The sequence below is a fragment of the Phyllopteryx taeniolatus genome, chromosome 11 (assembly GCF_024500385.1).
Source record: "Phyllopteryx taeniolatus isolate TA_2022b chromosome 11, UOR_Ptae_1.2, whole genome shotgun sequence".
NCBI classification, from domain to species: domain Eukaryota; kingdom Metazoa; phylum Chordata; class Actinopteri; order Syngnathiformes; family Syngnathidae; genus Phyllopteryx; species Phyllopteryx taeniolatus.
This window is the reverse complement of record NC_084512.1, coordinates 7128218-7145717: the sequence shown is the minus strand read 5'-3', so window position 1 is coordinate 7145717 and position 17500 is coordinate 7128218. Positions and strand designations below refer to the sequence as shown.

At 40.3% G+C, this 17500-nt stretch overlaps 1 protein-coding gene across 8 annotated transcripts in view; it reads right to left on the bottom strand.

Moving 5' to 3' along the window:
* thada (THADA armadillo repeat containing) overlaps positions 1–17500 on the bottom strand; it is a 154641-nt gene that overhangs the window by 37318 nt on the left and 99823 nt on the right. For all 8 annotated transcript variants that reach the window (XR_009790926.1, XR_009790928.1, XR_009790927.1 and 5 more), the window contains exons 30-31: positions 13822–13925; positions 11578–11660 (exon numbers count right to left, since the gene is read on the bottom strand). Coding sequence is in view for 5 of the 8 variants with exons in the window: in XM_061790837.1 (XP_061646821.1) it covers positions 11578–11660; positions 13822–13925 (187 nt within the window). In the remaining 3 variants the exon portion in view is untranslated. The remainder of the gene's footprint in view (positions 1–11577; positions 11661–13821; positions 13926–17500) is intronic.

Sequence of the window (17500 nt, the reverse complement as noted above, 5' to 3'; positions counted from 1 at the left end):
TAGATTACTCACAGATTTTCGCTATTTGTAGCAGCGCTCGGTCCCTATCAATCCACTATTCGTGGAGGAACAAATAGTCATGTTTTGTGCAACAACATACTGTATGAAGGAAAATTGCATATGTACTGTATAAAGACCTGACAATGTTTGACTTCTGTTTGAGCACCAAAACCTGCACGGATAAGCATTTTGTTCGTTGTTGTTTGTAATTAATGTTCCAACGTCGTGAGCCCACGTGGCAATATGCTTTACGAAATGATGCCGTCATTGCCAACTGAGGGATGAAAGGTCATGGGCATTCAATGTTGATTTCTGTCCTTGCTGCTTACGTGCAAAGATTTCTCTAGTCTCTGAATCTTTTGACAATATTATGGACCATGGGATGAAACCCCGAAATTCCTTGCAATTGTATATTGAGAAATGTTCTTAAACTGTTGGACTATTTGCTCACAGTTATTCACAAAGTGGTGAACTTTGTCCCATCCTTGCTTGTGAACAACTGAACCTTTCGGGATGCTCTTTTTATACCCAATCATGACGTTCACCGATTCTGATTTCCATTTAACCTATTCACCGGTAAAATGTTCCAAATAGGTGTTATTTGAGCATCCTCAACTCTCCCAGTCTTTTGTTGGCCCTGTCCCAGTTTTTTTTGGAACATGTTGCATGCATCAAATTTAAAATTAGGGAATATTTGAAAAAAAGACAAGAACACACAAAAAAACGTGAACATTCATGTTTTAAAATTAAATGTCTTTGCAGTGTAATCAATTGAATATAGGTTTTAAAGGGTTTGTAAATCATTGTATTCTGTTATTATTTACATTTTGCACACCATCCCAACTTCATTGGAATTGGGGTTTGTTGAAATAGTATCTCACAGCACCTGTTTTTGCAAGTCAAAATGCATAAATAGGGGAAACAGCCCCGTGAGTGACAGTCTCTTCAGTCATTTTAAAATCTCTTAACCTCATTTTCCACAGGAATAGAGTATGTTCAAGGTCCCACATATACAGTGTACTCACTATCATACAACCTACACCACCTGTAATGCATATATCTAACTATATTTAACAGGCATGCAATCTGCATCTCATTTCCATATGCCTGGGCATCCATCACCTTCAGGAATATCAAGTCTGCGTGCACCAGATTTATCTAACACTATTCTGACTCGTCTGATGCCAGATTGACACAGCAATCAATGGCCAAGTCGCATATCAAATGTCAACCTTATCCTACAGCCAAAACTCTCATACCCTGAAAACCCAATTGATGTACTGTATACTTCCATCTTGTCACCCTTTCAACATCCATTTCTCCACGAAGGCCCCTGGCTATAAGAGAGCCTTAGAAAAAATCTGGTCCCAATGGACAACAGCCATCCACAATGTGTAGAGATCATAGAAAGCATCCATCCGTTGATTTTCTACTGCATACCCTGTTTCTAAGAAGAAAATAATCATACCAAAGATATTTTTTGTGATGTTAAATAGTTGCTTGCTTACTTCTTAATCTTATTTTAGTTATTCTATGTTAAAATACCACCAGTGTATACATTCTTAGGTAATGGCCAAAAAGGGGTCGTTGACCTATGCACAATAACTTTTAATCACGTCATCTTTGTGTGCAAGTTGATACTTGTATCAGATGTAATGAAATTCCTTCATGGCATTCCTGAGATATCATGTTCACATGAGTAGGTTGGTCGGATGGGCAACCTGAAAGTGTATTGACTCTTATTACAGCTGGTGCAAATGCATTAAAATTTGTTCTTTGAACTGATACAGTGCATCAACATAAATCCCAACACTGTATGGCATGGGTGTGGATATGTGTGATGCATATAAAGATTAAGAGCTTGGTTTGTCAGAAGGTAATTAAAAACATGAGGAAAATGTTTTAAGTTGTATGAAGTTGCACATGTGTGCAAGTGTGTATCAGTAAACGTTGTGGCTCTCTACAGTACAGTCCCCAGCCCTGTAAAAACTGGCAGTAAAGAGGCTTTGCTGTGTTAAGCTACAACCTTGGCTAGACACGTGCATGTGCTCTTACATGCCAGCACACAGCTGGAGTTCACATCAACTTCCACCATCATTAGCCAAACTGTGAAAAACAAACCCCAGACACTGTGTGTGTGTGCATGTATTGCCTGAAAAGAGAAAAGAGAGTTTGCTTTATAAACATCTCTTTCAACACACTACCCTTTGCTGCATTTGAGGGATAGTTTGATCACTTATATTCCCATGGTAATGTGACAAGCTACAACTGTTAGTGGAATATCAAAATTGGAATGCCCCTGAAATAGTAGACATTGGAAGAGTGAATGTGAAGGAAAATATATTCCTATATGCCCCAAAAAACACCAGTTAACTTCTTTTTACAATTGCATGACAGTTCGGAATGTTAAAAATGTAACTTAATACATTGCCTGCACATATGGAAAAAGCTTTTTATAATAGTGACAGTTCATCGTGGAATGAATTAGTTCAATTTCCAATATTTCTTGCAGAGGTGGGTCACAGTCGGAAATTACTCTCAAGTAAGAGTGCTGTTACTTTAAAATATGATAAAATATAAGTAAAAAGTAATACTTCAAATGATTACATGCGTAAGAGTATGTACTCATTGAAAAAAAAACTACTCAAGTACTGCATAACTGGTCAATAAAACTGGCATTGGGCGTTATCCTTGCATTTTTTTATATTTTTTTTTAATCAGCGCATCAATGCCAAATAGACAAAAATATCAAATGGAACTAGTGGGGATAAGTGGAACGGAAGATGAATGAATTAATTATTGTATAATTTCAGATATTGCCCAATAATATTAAAATCAGCCATTAGAACTGGTCTTAAATTAACTTTCTTTGTTTACACTCGTGAAACAGCCTAACAGGTTCACCACGCAAATTTTACAGAGAAAACTGCAACTTTCAGACTTTTTTTAGGCAGACAAAGATGACAGTGCATGACAAAGCTGTTGCTTTTTGTAGCATGTAAGGTAAAGATGAGAGGCCAGGGGTGTTCTGCCTCTTCTGACTGCGCGTCGTTCAAATAAATTAGCCAGTTTGAAATCTTTGCTTCTGTGTGTGGCCACGGAGACTTTGTGTGTGATTGCCTTCCTCTGTTTGATTGGTGAAATGGAATCAAAAGTCCTTGTGGTTCGGTTGCATTGTTGAGTTAGTCACTTGACAGCACCTGAGGCACAAGTCTCTCAGACAAGCCAAAACAGACTGCACAAGCAATAGATTAATAAAAGTACCAAGCGAAATGTAGCTCTATATGACAGAGTAAAAGTAGTGTTTCTTAACAAAAATCCATCCATTTTCCATACCACTTATCCACTTAAAGGGTCGCAGGTGTGCTGGAGCCTACTGCAGTTATCTTTGGGCGAGAGGCAGGGTACACCGTGAACTAGTCGCCAGCCAATCGCAGGGTACATGTAAACAAACAACCATTAACACTCACATTCACACCTACGGCCAATTTAGAGTCTTCAATAAACCTACCGTTCATGTCTTTAGGATGTGGGAGGAAACCGGAGTACCCGGAGAAAACCCATGCAGGCATGGGGAGAACATGCAAACTCCACACAGGCGAGGCCGGATTAGAAACTCCTCAGGACTGTGAGGCAGATGTGCTAACCAGTGGGCAAGCGTGCCGCCCTTGCTAACAAAAATACAAAAAGTAAAAAGTAAGTTGCATTAAAATTACTCTGAGATCTACAATTTATCCCAAAAGTTGCTTAAATGTAACTGAGTAAATGTAGCGCATTACTACTACCACCTCTATGGGACGATATTGATTCTATAGCTACACAAATCAGAGGATGACCAGTAGAACGGAATGGGTTGTGTTCAACCTTAGAAATTGCACTGTAATAATTGGACAGCAGCATAGAAAAGTTTATTTTGCACATTCTATTGAGTACTAATGCAATGCAATGTAATACAGTTCTTGAGTCACAAGTTTAGAGAAGTGAGAATGTATGCACCAAGGAAACTTGTGACCCATTTCAGAGGTTGAATTTATTTTTTTAAAGGAGCGAGTAGAGATTTGGATTGGCTGGCGAAGATTTAGGGCTATAAAAGCACATCTTAAAGTTCAACGATGAGTGAAAGTAGCTAATTATGAGGGAAAACAAGGTTTAGCAAGCTGTCAGCGATGAATATCAATCATGTGCTGTGATAAAGTTCTAATTATGGGAACATGTTTTATGGGTGTTTTGCTACTGTCAAATGGGTGTCTAGGATAAGGATAGCTATTAAAAAACGTTTCCATTACACACAAACAAGTTACTTTAGATATTGTATTTTTCCCATCTCAGCCTGGAACCAGGTTGAGGTTCTAATACGTTCTAAGAAATATATGATGAAAGCAATTTCTGCTACATAAACATACACATTCTTAAGGTTATTCAAAACAAGGTCCTTTGATTTCTCCAAATTACTTATTTATATCGCTGGCGTTGGGCGTTATCCTTGCACCTCTAGAACCATCACTTCACAAGAAACCCCCAAAAAACCAAGCCAAGCCAAGTTCCTGGGAATTACAGTCTCTCTGGACCTGAAGTGGGAGACCAACATCAACTCTATCCGCAAAAAGACCCAGCAAAGGATGTACTTCCTATGGCTTCTGATTAAGTACAGCCTGCCACTGTTGAGGCAGTTCAACACAGCAGTTATTGAATCGGTTCAGTATTCATCTATCACAGTCTGGTTTGGTGCTTCCACAAATAAGGACAAACTCAGACTGCAACAGACAGTCAAGACTGCTGAAAAATCATCGGTACCCACCTACCCACTCTTGAGGACTTGCACACTGCCAGAACTAAGACAAGGGCATGCAAAATTCTCTTGGACCCTCCACATCCGGGACACCACCTTATTCCAGCTCCATCCCTCAGGTAGGAACTATTGATGCAAACTAAAACCAGCAGACATTCCAACAGCTTCTTCTCTCTTGCATTCAACCGCTTAAACAATTGACTTACAATTTCATTGTAACATGCTGCCAACTTTGGACATTTATGTTGGGACACTCCTACATTATTCGTGCACTCGCTGTTTTATCACGCTGCACAATTAGCATACTGTTGTTGATTACTACTGGCCATGTAGTTATTTGAGAACTCTGCACCATTTGCACAATCATCACTGGACCAGATCATCATACAATTAGTGACTTTAAATTGCTCTAAATTGCTTGAGGACACTGCATAATTTGCACAATGCCATTATAGCAGCCTTACCACACTAATGGTATACTTTCATTGCTCAATGACTCTCCATACTTGTCTTTTTTTAGTCCTAAATGTAAATTTTGTCATAATGGTTGTCATACGAGAGTGGCTCCACCAACCGGAGACAAGTTCCTTTTGTCTCTTGTAATGTACTTGGCCAATAAAGCTGATTCTGATAATTTGTAAAAATAACAGACCCACGTGTGGACTGACCAATACAATAGATTTGTGAAAAAAAATTTAAAAAAAAAAAAGAAAAAAAAAAAATAAATATATATATATATATATATATATATATATATTTTTTTTTTTATATATATATATATATATATATATATATATGTGTGAAACTGACCAAATTTGGATAAAGGAGGTTTAGGTCATTGACAAAATCTTCTTGGGATCACAGGAAACCATGTTTTGTTTCTGAATGGATTTGATCTGCTTATTATTGTATGGCTGTTAACAAATTTATGCAGCTGTCCAGACTTCTCCTAGTCAGGAATTATAGTACGTGCCACAAAAGTATTTATGATTTACTTTTGATAAATACTTACCACATTTGTTCACGTGGTGAAAACAAATGCTATTGGCTGTGGTACTTCGCCAACGTTTACATTTTTTCTTTTTTTTTTTGTCTTGTTGGTAATCTGTACTTGAATTGACTGGTGCCGATGGTGATGATATGGGGCTGTTTGTATTGCTATCCCCAGTGGCTTACAGAGATGTTGCAAGTGTCAGAAGTGACACACCTGCTGCCAATAGCACTATGATTTGTTTCCACGTCATTGTTTGTTACCAAGCGGCACGGTGAACGACTGCCTCACAGTTCTGAGGACCTGGGTTCAAATCCGGCCTCGCCTGTGTGGCGTTTGTATGTTGCGTGGGTTTTCCTCTGGTACTCCGGTTTCCTCCGACATCCCCAAAACATGCATGGTAGGTTAATTGAAGACTCTAAATTCCCTGTAGGTGTGAATGTGAGTGCAAATGATTGTTTGTTTATGTGTCCTGCGATTGGTTGGCGACCAGTTCAGGGTGTACCCCGCCTCTTGTCTAGAGTTAGGTGCCCTAGGCTCCAGCACCCCCACGACCCTAGTGAGTAAAAACCGGGATGGTAAATGAATGAATTAAATTTGTTACCAAGACCCTGATGAAGGCCAGTGGACCGATGCCGCTGCTGTTTTTTTATTTATTTATTATTATTTTTTTAAACTCTAAAAATAAAGCATTTTCACATTCATGGTATCCAACTGAGTGCCTGGACCTGGAATTCTTTCCAGCCTATTTTTGAAGCATATTTAAGTTGGTGACCCAATGTTATTTGCGGGAGTGACTGGGTTTAATACACTGACATCATGAAAACAGTTATTATTTGAGTGTTGCAATACATTGGGTGTCATTTTTAACTGCTATTATGGTACTACACCACAGCAGTGCTGTCTGAGAAAATGTTGGAACTCACTCCTGTAACTGTCAAAGAAGAACCACTCCAAATGAAAGATTTTCTTTCCATATGCTAATGTGTCAGACCATTTCATATATTTTTAAACAAGTAAATATTATTTCACAACATTGAGGATGGAAACGAGTGTATTCAGTTGAGAAGGAGTAACGTTATTACAGAGCTGTCAACCTATAGAAAACCACCTTCAGAACAATTTGTCTGAATTTTCTATTTTTAAAATTATGTCAATAATATTACCATGGGACAGGTATTGTCGTATATTATGTAATCCATCCATCCATTTTCTGAGCCGCTTCTCCTCACTAGGATCGCGGGCGTGCTGGAGCCTATCCCAGCTATCGTATATTATGTAATAGGATGAAAATAATTCTGCATATTGTTTATTATGTCAATAATATTACCATGGGACAGTTACTGTAGTATTATGTAATAGGATAAAAATAATTCTGTATATTGTTCAAACTGAGAGCCTGTCTGCTCAGCCAGCATCAGCCGAGTCCCCCACTCACCAGTGAGCCTAACATGGGAAATATTCGCATTGCCAACCCTGTTTCAATTTGTTATTGGCGAGTGGACAATGCGAAAACTGGCAACAATGCTGGGTCTGCAATTTGCCTCGTGTCAAACATGTATCACAATGATCTACCAACTGTTTTTGCTCGTTTTCAACATGTTTGAGCAATATTTTTTCAATATTCGGAAGAACTACTGTTACGGGCATAACGATATAGCGTTCAATGATTTCCGTAACAAAATACGGACGACAGGTAACATTTGACAGCTCTGTTATGATAATGCGAAGCTGCCTTTAGTAATGTTGAGAAGAAAATGTGACATTAAAATTACCGGATACCTGAAAACGTCATGAGATGACAGCTCGCCATTAAGTCAGCAATTGAAAAAGAAAAATGCATTAAATTGTCACAGATCAAAACAATTTACTCTAAAAGCTTTTTTTTTTTTTTTTTAAATTAACAGTTGTTTTTACTTTCAAGGTAGAACAAATCGGATTGGACTAAAAAAAAGTGCTTGAGGACATCTTTAAAAATAATTATAAAAACAGCAGGACTCAAACACTAGCAAAGAAGATGGAATAAAAGGGGGAATGAAGCAAAAAAACAAAACAAAAAACAGACTAAAAGAGATATTAATGTCGTATAAGTAAGATGGAAGGCACTTATTTTGTTATGTAAGGAGCCGGATCCAGCTTGTTTTGAGAAATCCTCGGTACTTCCACTGTCAAATGCAAATGTGTTCAGCACATGGCCAACCGAAAACACAAGGTCCTCACCCTCCTCTCTTTTTTCATGGCACTCAATAAACTGGGTCAAAGGCACAAATCCACCATCTGTCAGAGATTGCGCGCCTTTGGTTTCACATTCCTCCTGAGGAGATCCCCACTGAGACGGGTTTGCACACGTCCACACAGATACACACAATTACAAAGCCACAAAGACACATAGCAGGGCGCTTCTCTCAACAGTTTTAGGCATGATTTCTGTTAACAATAGGTCTAGAGGGAGAGGGCCGTCTGTGCACAGTCTTGCCAGATAACATTGCAGGGTCATCTGTTTTGATTGACACCAAATGGATGGGATCACAGTTGTTGCTTATTGAGCTCATATACATCCTTGCAACAAGATGACATCAGCAAAACTAGTCTAAATGAAACTCTACACACAATTAAAAATTTTAACAATAATATTATACTCCCTACTTTCCACAAATTGTAAATATATTACTGCTGCTTAATTAGACTATCTATAAAGTGGGTACAGAAAGTATTCAGACCCCCTTAAATTTTTCACTCTGTTAAATTGCAGCCATTTGCTAAAATCATTTTAGTAATTTCTTTTCTCATTAATGTACACAGAGCACCCCATATTGACAGAAAAAAATGCAAATGTTGACATTTTTGCGGATTTACTAAAAAAGATAAACTGAAATATCACACAGCCATAAGTATTCAGACCCTTTGCTCAGTATTTAGTAGAAGCACCCTTTTGAGCTAATACAGCCATGAGTCTTTTTGGGAATGATGCAACAGGTTGGATGGTGAATGTTGGTAGACAGCCATTTTCAGGTCTCTCCAGAGATGCGCAATTGGGTTTAAGTCAGGGTTCTGGCTGGGCCATTCAAAAAATGTCACGGATTGTTCTAAAGCCACTCCTTCGTTATTTTAGCTGTGTGCTTAGGGTCATTGTCTTGTTGGAAGGTGAACCTTCGGCCCAGTCTGAGGTTCTGAGCACTCTGGAGAAGGTTTTAGTCCAGGATATCCCTTTACTTGGCCACATTCATCTTTCCTTCATTTGCAACCACACGTCCTGCCACTGCGGCTGAAAAACACCCCCATAGCATCATGCTGCCACCACCATGCTTCAACTCCATCCGGGCTTTCATGTGTCTTGCACTGAGAAGAGGCTTCCGTCGGGCCACTCTGCCATAAAGCCCCGACTGGTGGAGGGCTGCAGTGATGGTTGACTTACTAGGAGTTTCTCCCATCTCCTGACTGCATCTCTGTAGCTCAGCCACAGTGATCCTTGGGTTCCTCTTTACCTCTCTCACCAAGGCTCTTCTCCCCCGATTGCTCAGTTTGGCCAGACGGCCAGCTCTAGGAACGGTTCTGGTCGTCCCAAACACATTCCATTTAAGGATTATGGAGGCCACTGTGATCTTAGGAACCTTATGAGCAGCAGACTTTTTTTGTAACCTTGGCCAGATTAGTGCCTTTCCACAATTCTGTCTCTGAGCTCTTCAGGCAGTTCCTTTGACCTCATGATTCTCATTTGTTCTCACATGCACTGTGAGATGTAAGGTCTTATACAGACAGGTGTGCGGCTTTCTTAATCAAGTCCAATCAATATAATCACAGCTGAACTCCAATGAAGGCGTAGAACCATCTCAAGGATGATCAGAAGAAATGGACAGCACCTGAGTTAAAAAAATATGTCACAGCAAAGCGTCTGAATACTTATGGCTGTGTGATATTTCAGCTTTTCTGTTTAAATAAATTGCAAAAATTTCAGCAATTTAGTTTTTTCCTGTCAATATGGGGTGCTGTGTGTACATTTAATAAGGAAAAAGGAAGAACTTAAATGATTTCAGAAAATTGCTGTAATATAACAAAGAGTTAAAAATTTAAGGGGTCTGAATACTTTCCGTACCTACTGTATGTAACTTACCACATACCAATGTGCAAAATATATTTTTTTCCCCCTTTGTTGCTTGGGCTACGTTAACACTAAGTTCCCAGTGGCTACAGAAGCCCAGTTTGCCTGAAATGTAGTGTGCTGTGGGATTTGAGCGCGTTTTTTTCTCTGTATTAAAGTCTTGCAAGTTTTCTTATGGTCTATCACGGCATCCGTAACGGGTTGTGAAAGGATGGGGCTGCTGAGTCCTCGAAGCTCAAAGGTGTAATACGGTTCAGCTAGCGGTTTACCACGGATACCAGTAAGCTCCCGGTTGACCCGTCACATTCTAATGGCGTCCCTCATGTTTCTCACTTTCTGCCAAGACTTTTTACGGATGGAACGTGGACGCCGGGCAGATTTTGAGCATGCTTGTGGCCCCTTCAGAGTCAAAGGAAGCTCCCTTGCTGGGCCCTGGCCAGCTTGATCAAGATTTTGCATGATTATTTCAGTAATCCATCAGGGCGGCATGGTGAAAGAGTGGTTAGCACATCCGCCTAACAGTTCTGAGGTAGTGGGTTTGAATCCGGGTTCTGGCCTTCTTGTGTGGCGTTTGCATGTTTTCCACACATAGGTTTTCTCTGGGTACTCGTGTTTCCTCCCAAATTCCACAAACATGTTCCTTAGCAATCACAGCCTGTCACATTTGCCAATTCCTTCCCCCCGTCTCATGACCATCTTGTTTTGTCCACATTGGCCTGAAGCAGGGCTGTCGTGGCCCCTGGGAACATAGTGTAAATGTAGCTTTCGATTAGATAATGTTCTTTTAATTCCTCATCAATGCTGCCCTTTGTATTTTTTTTACTTTTTTTTTTTTTTTAATTATTAATACAAGTGTATGTGTGAGACTATTGCTGCTATGACAATTTCCCTAACGGCCCGGGATGAATAAAGTACAGTGCCGTGAAAAGGTATTGGCCCCCTTCTCACACTTATATTTTTGCATAGTTTCCCCTTTAATCTTTAAGATCATCAAACAAATGTAAATATCATATTTACATTACATTACATATATTTTATATAACTTAAAATGCTGTTTTTAAATGGTAACTTTATTTACCAAGGGGAAAAAAAAAATATTCAAAGTTACCTGGCCCTATGTGAAAAAGTTATGGCCCCCTCAACCTAATAACTGGTTGGGCCATCCTCAGCAGCAACACCTTAAAATGAAGTGATTTCTACGACTGGGAATGAGTCTTTTGCAGCTCTGTATGTAGATATTTTGCCCCACTCTTCCTTGCAGAATTGTTTGAATTCATCAAAAATTGAGGGTTTTGCAGCATTCCGCCATTATGGTTGATTTTCTCATTATCAAAATGTGAGTGTAAGGTGTGTGTAATAAAGTGGCATCCCAGTCAATTCAACTGGATATTCAGCAAAGCTCTAAACAATAGTTATTAGTCAATGATTCTTTACTCTGATGTGTACTCGCATGTCAGCCGTCAGTGATCAACGTGTGACATGTTCTGCATTTTGGTCTGAACCCGGAAATGCACTTTTAAACTATTTTCGGCCACATTTTGACAGCCAAATGTTTGGTCCATCACTATATATTACGATATTTATTTAAAAGTGCAGTTTATTTGCTGACATGGAGGCAATGATTAGTGACTTATGCTGTGTTGACACAATATTTACCTATTTATTAATATATCATTTATTGTGTCCCGATTTACTCACCATGCAGAAGACTAATCTTTGGTCCACACAGACACACCAACACATCCAGAAAGGCTCCTCTGGTGACCATGCAGCTATTCTCTCTAAAAAGAAATGAGGAAAAGCAAGCTATTATTTTTCTTTGTACCCTTGCAACTGTTGTGAATAACGACAAGAACGATATTGAAACAATTTTTTTTAGATCGGCTGTTCGTTTGAGCTAAGCTCAATTCAACACAATTGATTAATTTACATTACAGCTGAAAAAGAAAGTTATTAAATGAATCAGAACACTAAAGTTAAATCCTATGATCTCTTTACTCAAGGAAACCATATCGCCTCAAACACAAAATATAAGAGCTAAAACTAGAAGCAAACATAAGCAAACTAGCAATGCTGCTGTTCCTGGGTCATAGGACTGCAACAAATTGTAGCTTGTGAGTCACGAGATGCCTGAGCTGCACAATCTCATATACGAGTAAATAAATTATAAATGCACTCACTCAAGCAGAGAGAAGAATGACACATAATAAAAAAAATTATTGAAGCTGCCTCAAGTCATATCAGTGTTTAGTTTTAGCAACTTGTGTGGGCAGCGTATGTTCAGTTTATGTGCAACCTCAATAAAGACTGTCCCCAGGGTGTTATGAAAGCCTACAAATGTGTGAGAACAAGGGAGACAGTGTGTTAGCTAAATGTCATATTTTCATCAAGCAGATATTAAACACACATGCACAGACAGTATTATAGTGCTAAGAGCATGGAAAAGAGATGAACCTTGCCAAAAAGGTCAAGAAGGGATTTTAAGGTAAAATAAAGCAAATAAATTGCAATGTCGTCATCATTGGCTGCAGTCGTCACTAAATCTAAGGCTGGAATTATAGGACATAAATCAAGGACAGGACAACTAAACGGTGTGAAATAGTAATTATTTGTATTATTTATTTAATGTTAAATTGTGTGTTGCTGCTGCCTTATATTGACACTCATGTAGTTGTTTCCATGCTTTTTGGGTGTGTGCTCAAGCAGGTTGTTTCAGGAGTTCAGTATTAAGTAAACAAAGTAACATCGTATATGGTACCTTTGTAAAAAGATTAACCATAAATAGGCCATCAACAAAATTGTAAATATTATATTGGCATAAATCGGCACTAGGCACTAGACCTGCAGTATAAAGTTAGCCTATACGACTCAAGAGTACACAGGCCTCCACCAATGCCAAACAATCCCCAAAATGTCTGCCCGGCTCATTTGACTGAATGTGTGTGAAGCTCAACACAATATTCTTTTCCCACATTTTTTTAGTTCTGTAGGTAGCAGGAATATGGATTACAAAAGTCAGTTCTAACTGCCATACACGGCGATCATTTTTCACTGCTGTGCCAACTGCTAAATCTGGTAGTCACTGATAAAAGTATATAATGACAAAAATTACAATTCCTTGACTGATGACCTTGATTTATCCAAGCCAAAATGCAATGGTTGTCATGTGCCCCCGCTATGCTTTAATGCTTGTAGCTTTTGTTTAATCCTGCTAACTTGCTAACTAACTTAAATGAGTCAATCTCCAACTATCAAAAAGCAATTCAGGCTGACTAACACTTAGTAGAGGTAATGGAGTGAGGTCAAAATACACTGACATTTTCCAGAACAATGATGCACTCAGATACTTTTTTTTCCAGTTAAGAATAATCTTTTTTTTGCATTCTAACAACATTTGCCCTCTTCATTTACCCAATAGTGATCACAACAAGCTGATCTGACACTGTAGCAGGGGGTCACTCAAAGCGCCGGTGGTTCAGCTCTGTTTTCATGTGTGTGGTTAACTCAGTGGTGAACGGTGCTGGGTGCATGAACATATAAAAAGAAGCTGGCTGCTCTAGTAAGCAAGAATTCAACTTGTCATCCTAATTAAGACTCATCAGTGTAACCATGCGAAGCTAGCAGGGCTACTGTTGCTAACCCAGCGACCCTGATGAGAACTGAGACCCTGGACTAAAGAAATAAAAAGAAGGGGGCGGGGTTGCGGCCAGACAGCAATCTGTGCCCCATCTCAAGAACTTAATTTTGGGTAAGAGGTCCAGAGGTAGATGATATGATGGGGGCATACAGGGGGTGTTCACTTTGAAACTGAAGCCTCGGCAGGACATGAAGCGGACATGGTCAGGGAGGGGAGGACTGGTGGGACAAGGAACTATTCTTCTGCTAGGGGAGTTGGGAGGGACTGAGGGATGCTTATCAGTACACGCATGTGTCTAAGATTACCGAGAGGCGAGCCACATGTGCTGAAGGACAGCTTCACCAATTCCATTTCCTGCTGGCAGGGGTCTGTGTGACTCACTCTGGTAAGACTGGAGCAGAAATAGTACCTGCAAAAACATTGAAGTACAAATGTCAACCTACTTCATTATGTAACAGTCATAGCAATTTGTTTTCCTCTGGTGATTGTTTGGTATTAATTGCGTGAGCTTACCATGTCAGTGTAATTGGTTAAATGTACATCTAAAATTGTGTGTATGGATACACATGACTATTAAAAGTACTATCACTCACACAGGTACAAGGTACTTTTATTGTCAATTCTGCAATATGCGTAGCACATGCAGAGGTTTGAAATTACGGTACTCAAAGGCCCACGGTGCTACAAAAGATGGCATAAATAATTAACATCAGTATAAAGAAGCTAAATAAAACTACGGTATATACAGTATAAAAAGTATAAATTAAATGGGCCAATATCAAAGATTAGGAGACAGTGCAGTGTTGTAGCTACCATCAGTACTGATCAGTGTATGAAAAACTATATTAACATTATGAAAATAGTGTTGCAGCACACATGCCACACATTCATCCTCATGCTTTTTTTTTTTTCATTCTATTGAGGTTCCACTGTATTTTCTCCTTGTAAATTCACTTCAGTTTTCACTGCACCCTTTACTGACGTCATTGATAGGATCGGCGAATTATGACATTAAAGCCGATCAGCATAAAAATGCCAAATATCGGCCGATACAGATCCGCCCGATAAAATCGGTGTAAAGTCTAGTCAGCACACAATGAATGGAATAGCAAGATTAATATTTTGTTAAATTGGGCTTTCATCTCATTTTAGAGCTATTCATATGATTTATAATCCCATTATCAATGTAATATTCAACTTCTTCTTTTCCTTTCGGCTTGTCCCGTTAGGGGTCGCCACAGCGCGTCATCCTATCTCCTGCATCCTCCTCTCGAACACCAACTGCCATCATGTCTTCCCTCACGACATCCATCAACCTTCTCTTTGGTCTTCCTCTAGCTCTCTTGCCTGGCAGCTCCATCCTCATCATCCTTCTACCAATATACTCACTCTCTCTCCTCTGGACGTGTCCAAACCATTGAAGTCTGCTCTCTCTAACTTTGTCTCCGAAACATCGAACCTTGGCTGTCCCTCTGATGAGCTCATTTCTAATTTTATCCAACCTGGTCACTCCGAGAGCGAACCTCAACATCTTCATTTCCGCCACCTCCAGCTCTGCTTCCTGTTTTCTCTTCAGTGCCACTGTCTCTAATCCATACATCATGGCTGGCCTCACCACTGTTTTATAAACTTTGCCCTTCATCCTAGCAGAGACTCTTCTGTCACATAACACACCTGACACCTTCCTCCACCCGTTCCAACCTGCTTGGACCCGTTTCTTCACTTCCTGACCACACTCACCATTGCTCTGGACGGTTGACCCCAAGTATTTAAAGTCCTCTACCCTTGCCATCTCTTCTCCCTGTAGCCTCATTCTTCCCCCACCACCCCTCTCATTCATGCACATATATTCTGTTTTACTTTGGCTAATCTTCATTCCTCTTCTTTCCAGTGCATGCCTCCATCTTTCTAACTGTTCCTCCAGCTGCTCCCTGCTTTCACTGCAGATCACAATGTCATCTGCAAACATCATGGTCCACGGGGATTCCAGTCTAACCTCATCTGTCAGCCTATCCATCACCACTGCAAAAAGGAAGGGGCTCAGGGCTGATCCCTGATGCAGTCCCACATCCACCTTAAATTCTTCTGTCACACCGACAGCACACCTCACCGCTGTTCTGCTGCCCTCGTACATGTCCTGTATTATTCTAACATACTTCTCTGCCACTCCAGACTTCCGCATGCAGTACCACAGTTCCTCTCTGGGTACTCTGTCATAGGCTTTCTCTAGATCTACAAAGACACAATGTAGCTCCTTCTGACCTCCTCTGTACTTTTCCATCAACATCCTCAAGGCAAATAATGCATCTGTGGTACTCTTTCTAGGCATGAAACCATACTGTTGCTCGCAAATACTCACTTCTGTCCTGAGTCTAGCCTCCACTACTCTTTCCCATAACTTCATTGTGTGGCTCATCAACTTTATTCCTCTATAGTTGCCACAGCTCTGCACATCACCTTTGTTCTTAAAAATGGGCACCAGTACACTTTTCCTCCATTCCTCAGGCATCTTCTCACGCACTAGAATTCTATTGAACAAGCTGGTCAAAAACTCCACAGCCACCTCTCCTAGATGCTTCCATACCTCCACAGGAATGTCATCAGGACCAACTGCCTTTCCATTTTTCATTCTCTTTAATGCCTTTCTAACTTCCCCCTTACTAATCATTGCCACTTCCTGGTCCACCACACTTGCCTCTTCTACTCTCCCTTCTCTATCATTTTCCTCATTCATCAACTCCTCGAAGTATTCTTTCCATCTACCTAGCACACTGCTGGCACCAGTCAACATATTTCCATCTCTATCCTTAATCACCCTAACCTGCTGCACATCCTTCCCATCTCTATCCCTCTGTCTGGCCAGCCTGTATAGATCCTTTTCTCCTTCTTTAGTGTCCAACCTGCCATACATGTCATCATATGCCTCTTGTTTTGCCTTTGCCACCTCTACCTTTGCCCTGTGTCGCATCTCAATGTATTCCTTTCGCCTCTCCTCGGTCCTCTCAGTGTCCCACTTCTTCTTAGCTAACCGTTTTCCTTGTATGATTTCCTGTACTGTGAGGTTCCACCACCAAGTCTCCTTCTCTCCTTTCCTGCCAGAAGATACACCAAGTACTCTCCTGCCTGCTTCTCTGATCACCTTGGCTGCAGTGGTCCAGTCTTCTGGAAGCTCTTCCCGTCCACCGAGAGCCTGTATCACCTCTTCCCGAAAAGCTGCACAACACTCATCCTGTCTCAGCTTCCACCACATGGTTCTCTTCTCTGCCTTTGTCTTCCTAATTTTCCTCCCCACCACCAGAGTCATCTTACACACCACCATCCTATGCTGTCTAGCCACACTCTCCCCTACCACTACCTTACAGTTGGTAACCTCCTTCAGATTACATCGTCTGCACAAGATGTAATCCACCTGCGTGCTTCTACCTCCGCTCTTGTAGGTCACCCTATGTTCGTGCCTCTTCTGGAAAAAAGTGTTCACTACAACCATTTGCATCCTTGTTGCAAAGTCTACCACCATCTGTCCCTCCAAATTCCTTTCCTGGATACCGTACTTACCCATCACTTCTTCATCACCCTTATTACCTTCACCAACATGTCCATTACAATCTGCACCAATTACGACTCTCTCTCTGTCTGGGATGCTCAGAACTACATCATCTAGCTCCTTCCAGAATTTCTCTTTCACCTCTAGGTCACATCCTACCTGTGGGGCATAGCCACTAATCACATTACACATAACACCCTCAATTTCAAATTTCAGCCTCATCACTCGATCTGATACTCTTTTCACCTCCAAGACATTCTTAGCCAACTCTTCTTTTAAAATAACCCCGACTCCATTTCTCTTCCCATCTACACCATGGTAAAATAATTTAAACCCTCCCCCTAAACTTCTAGCCTTACTGCCTTTCCACCTGGTCTCCTGGACACACAATATATCAACCTTTCTCCTAATCATCATGTCAACCAACTCCCGAGATTTTC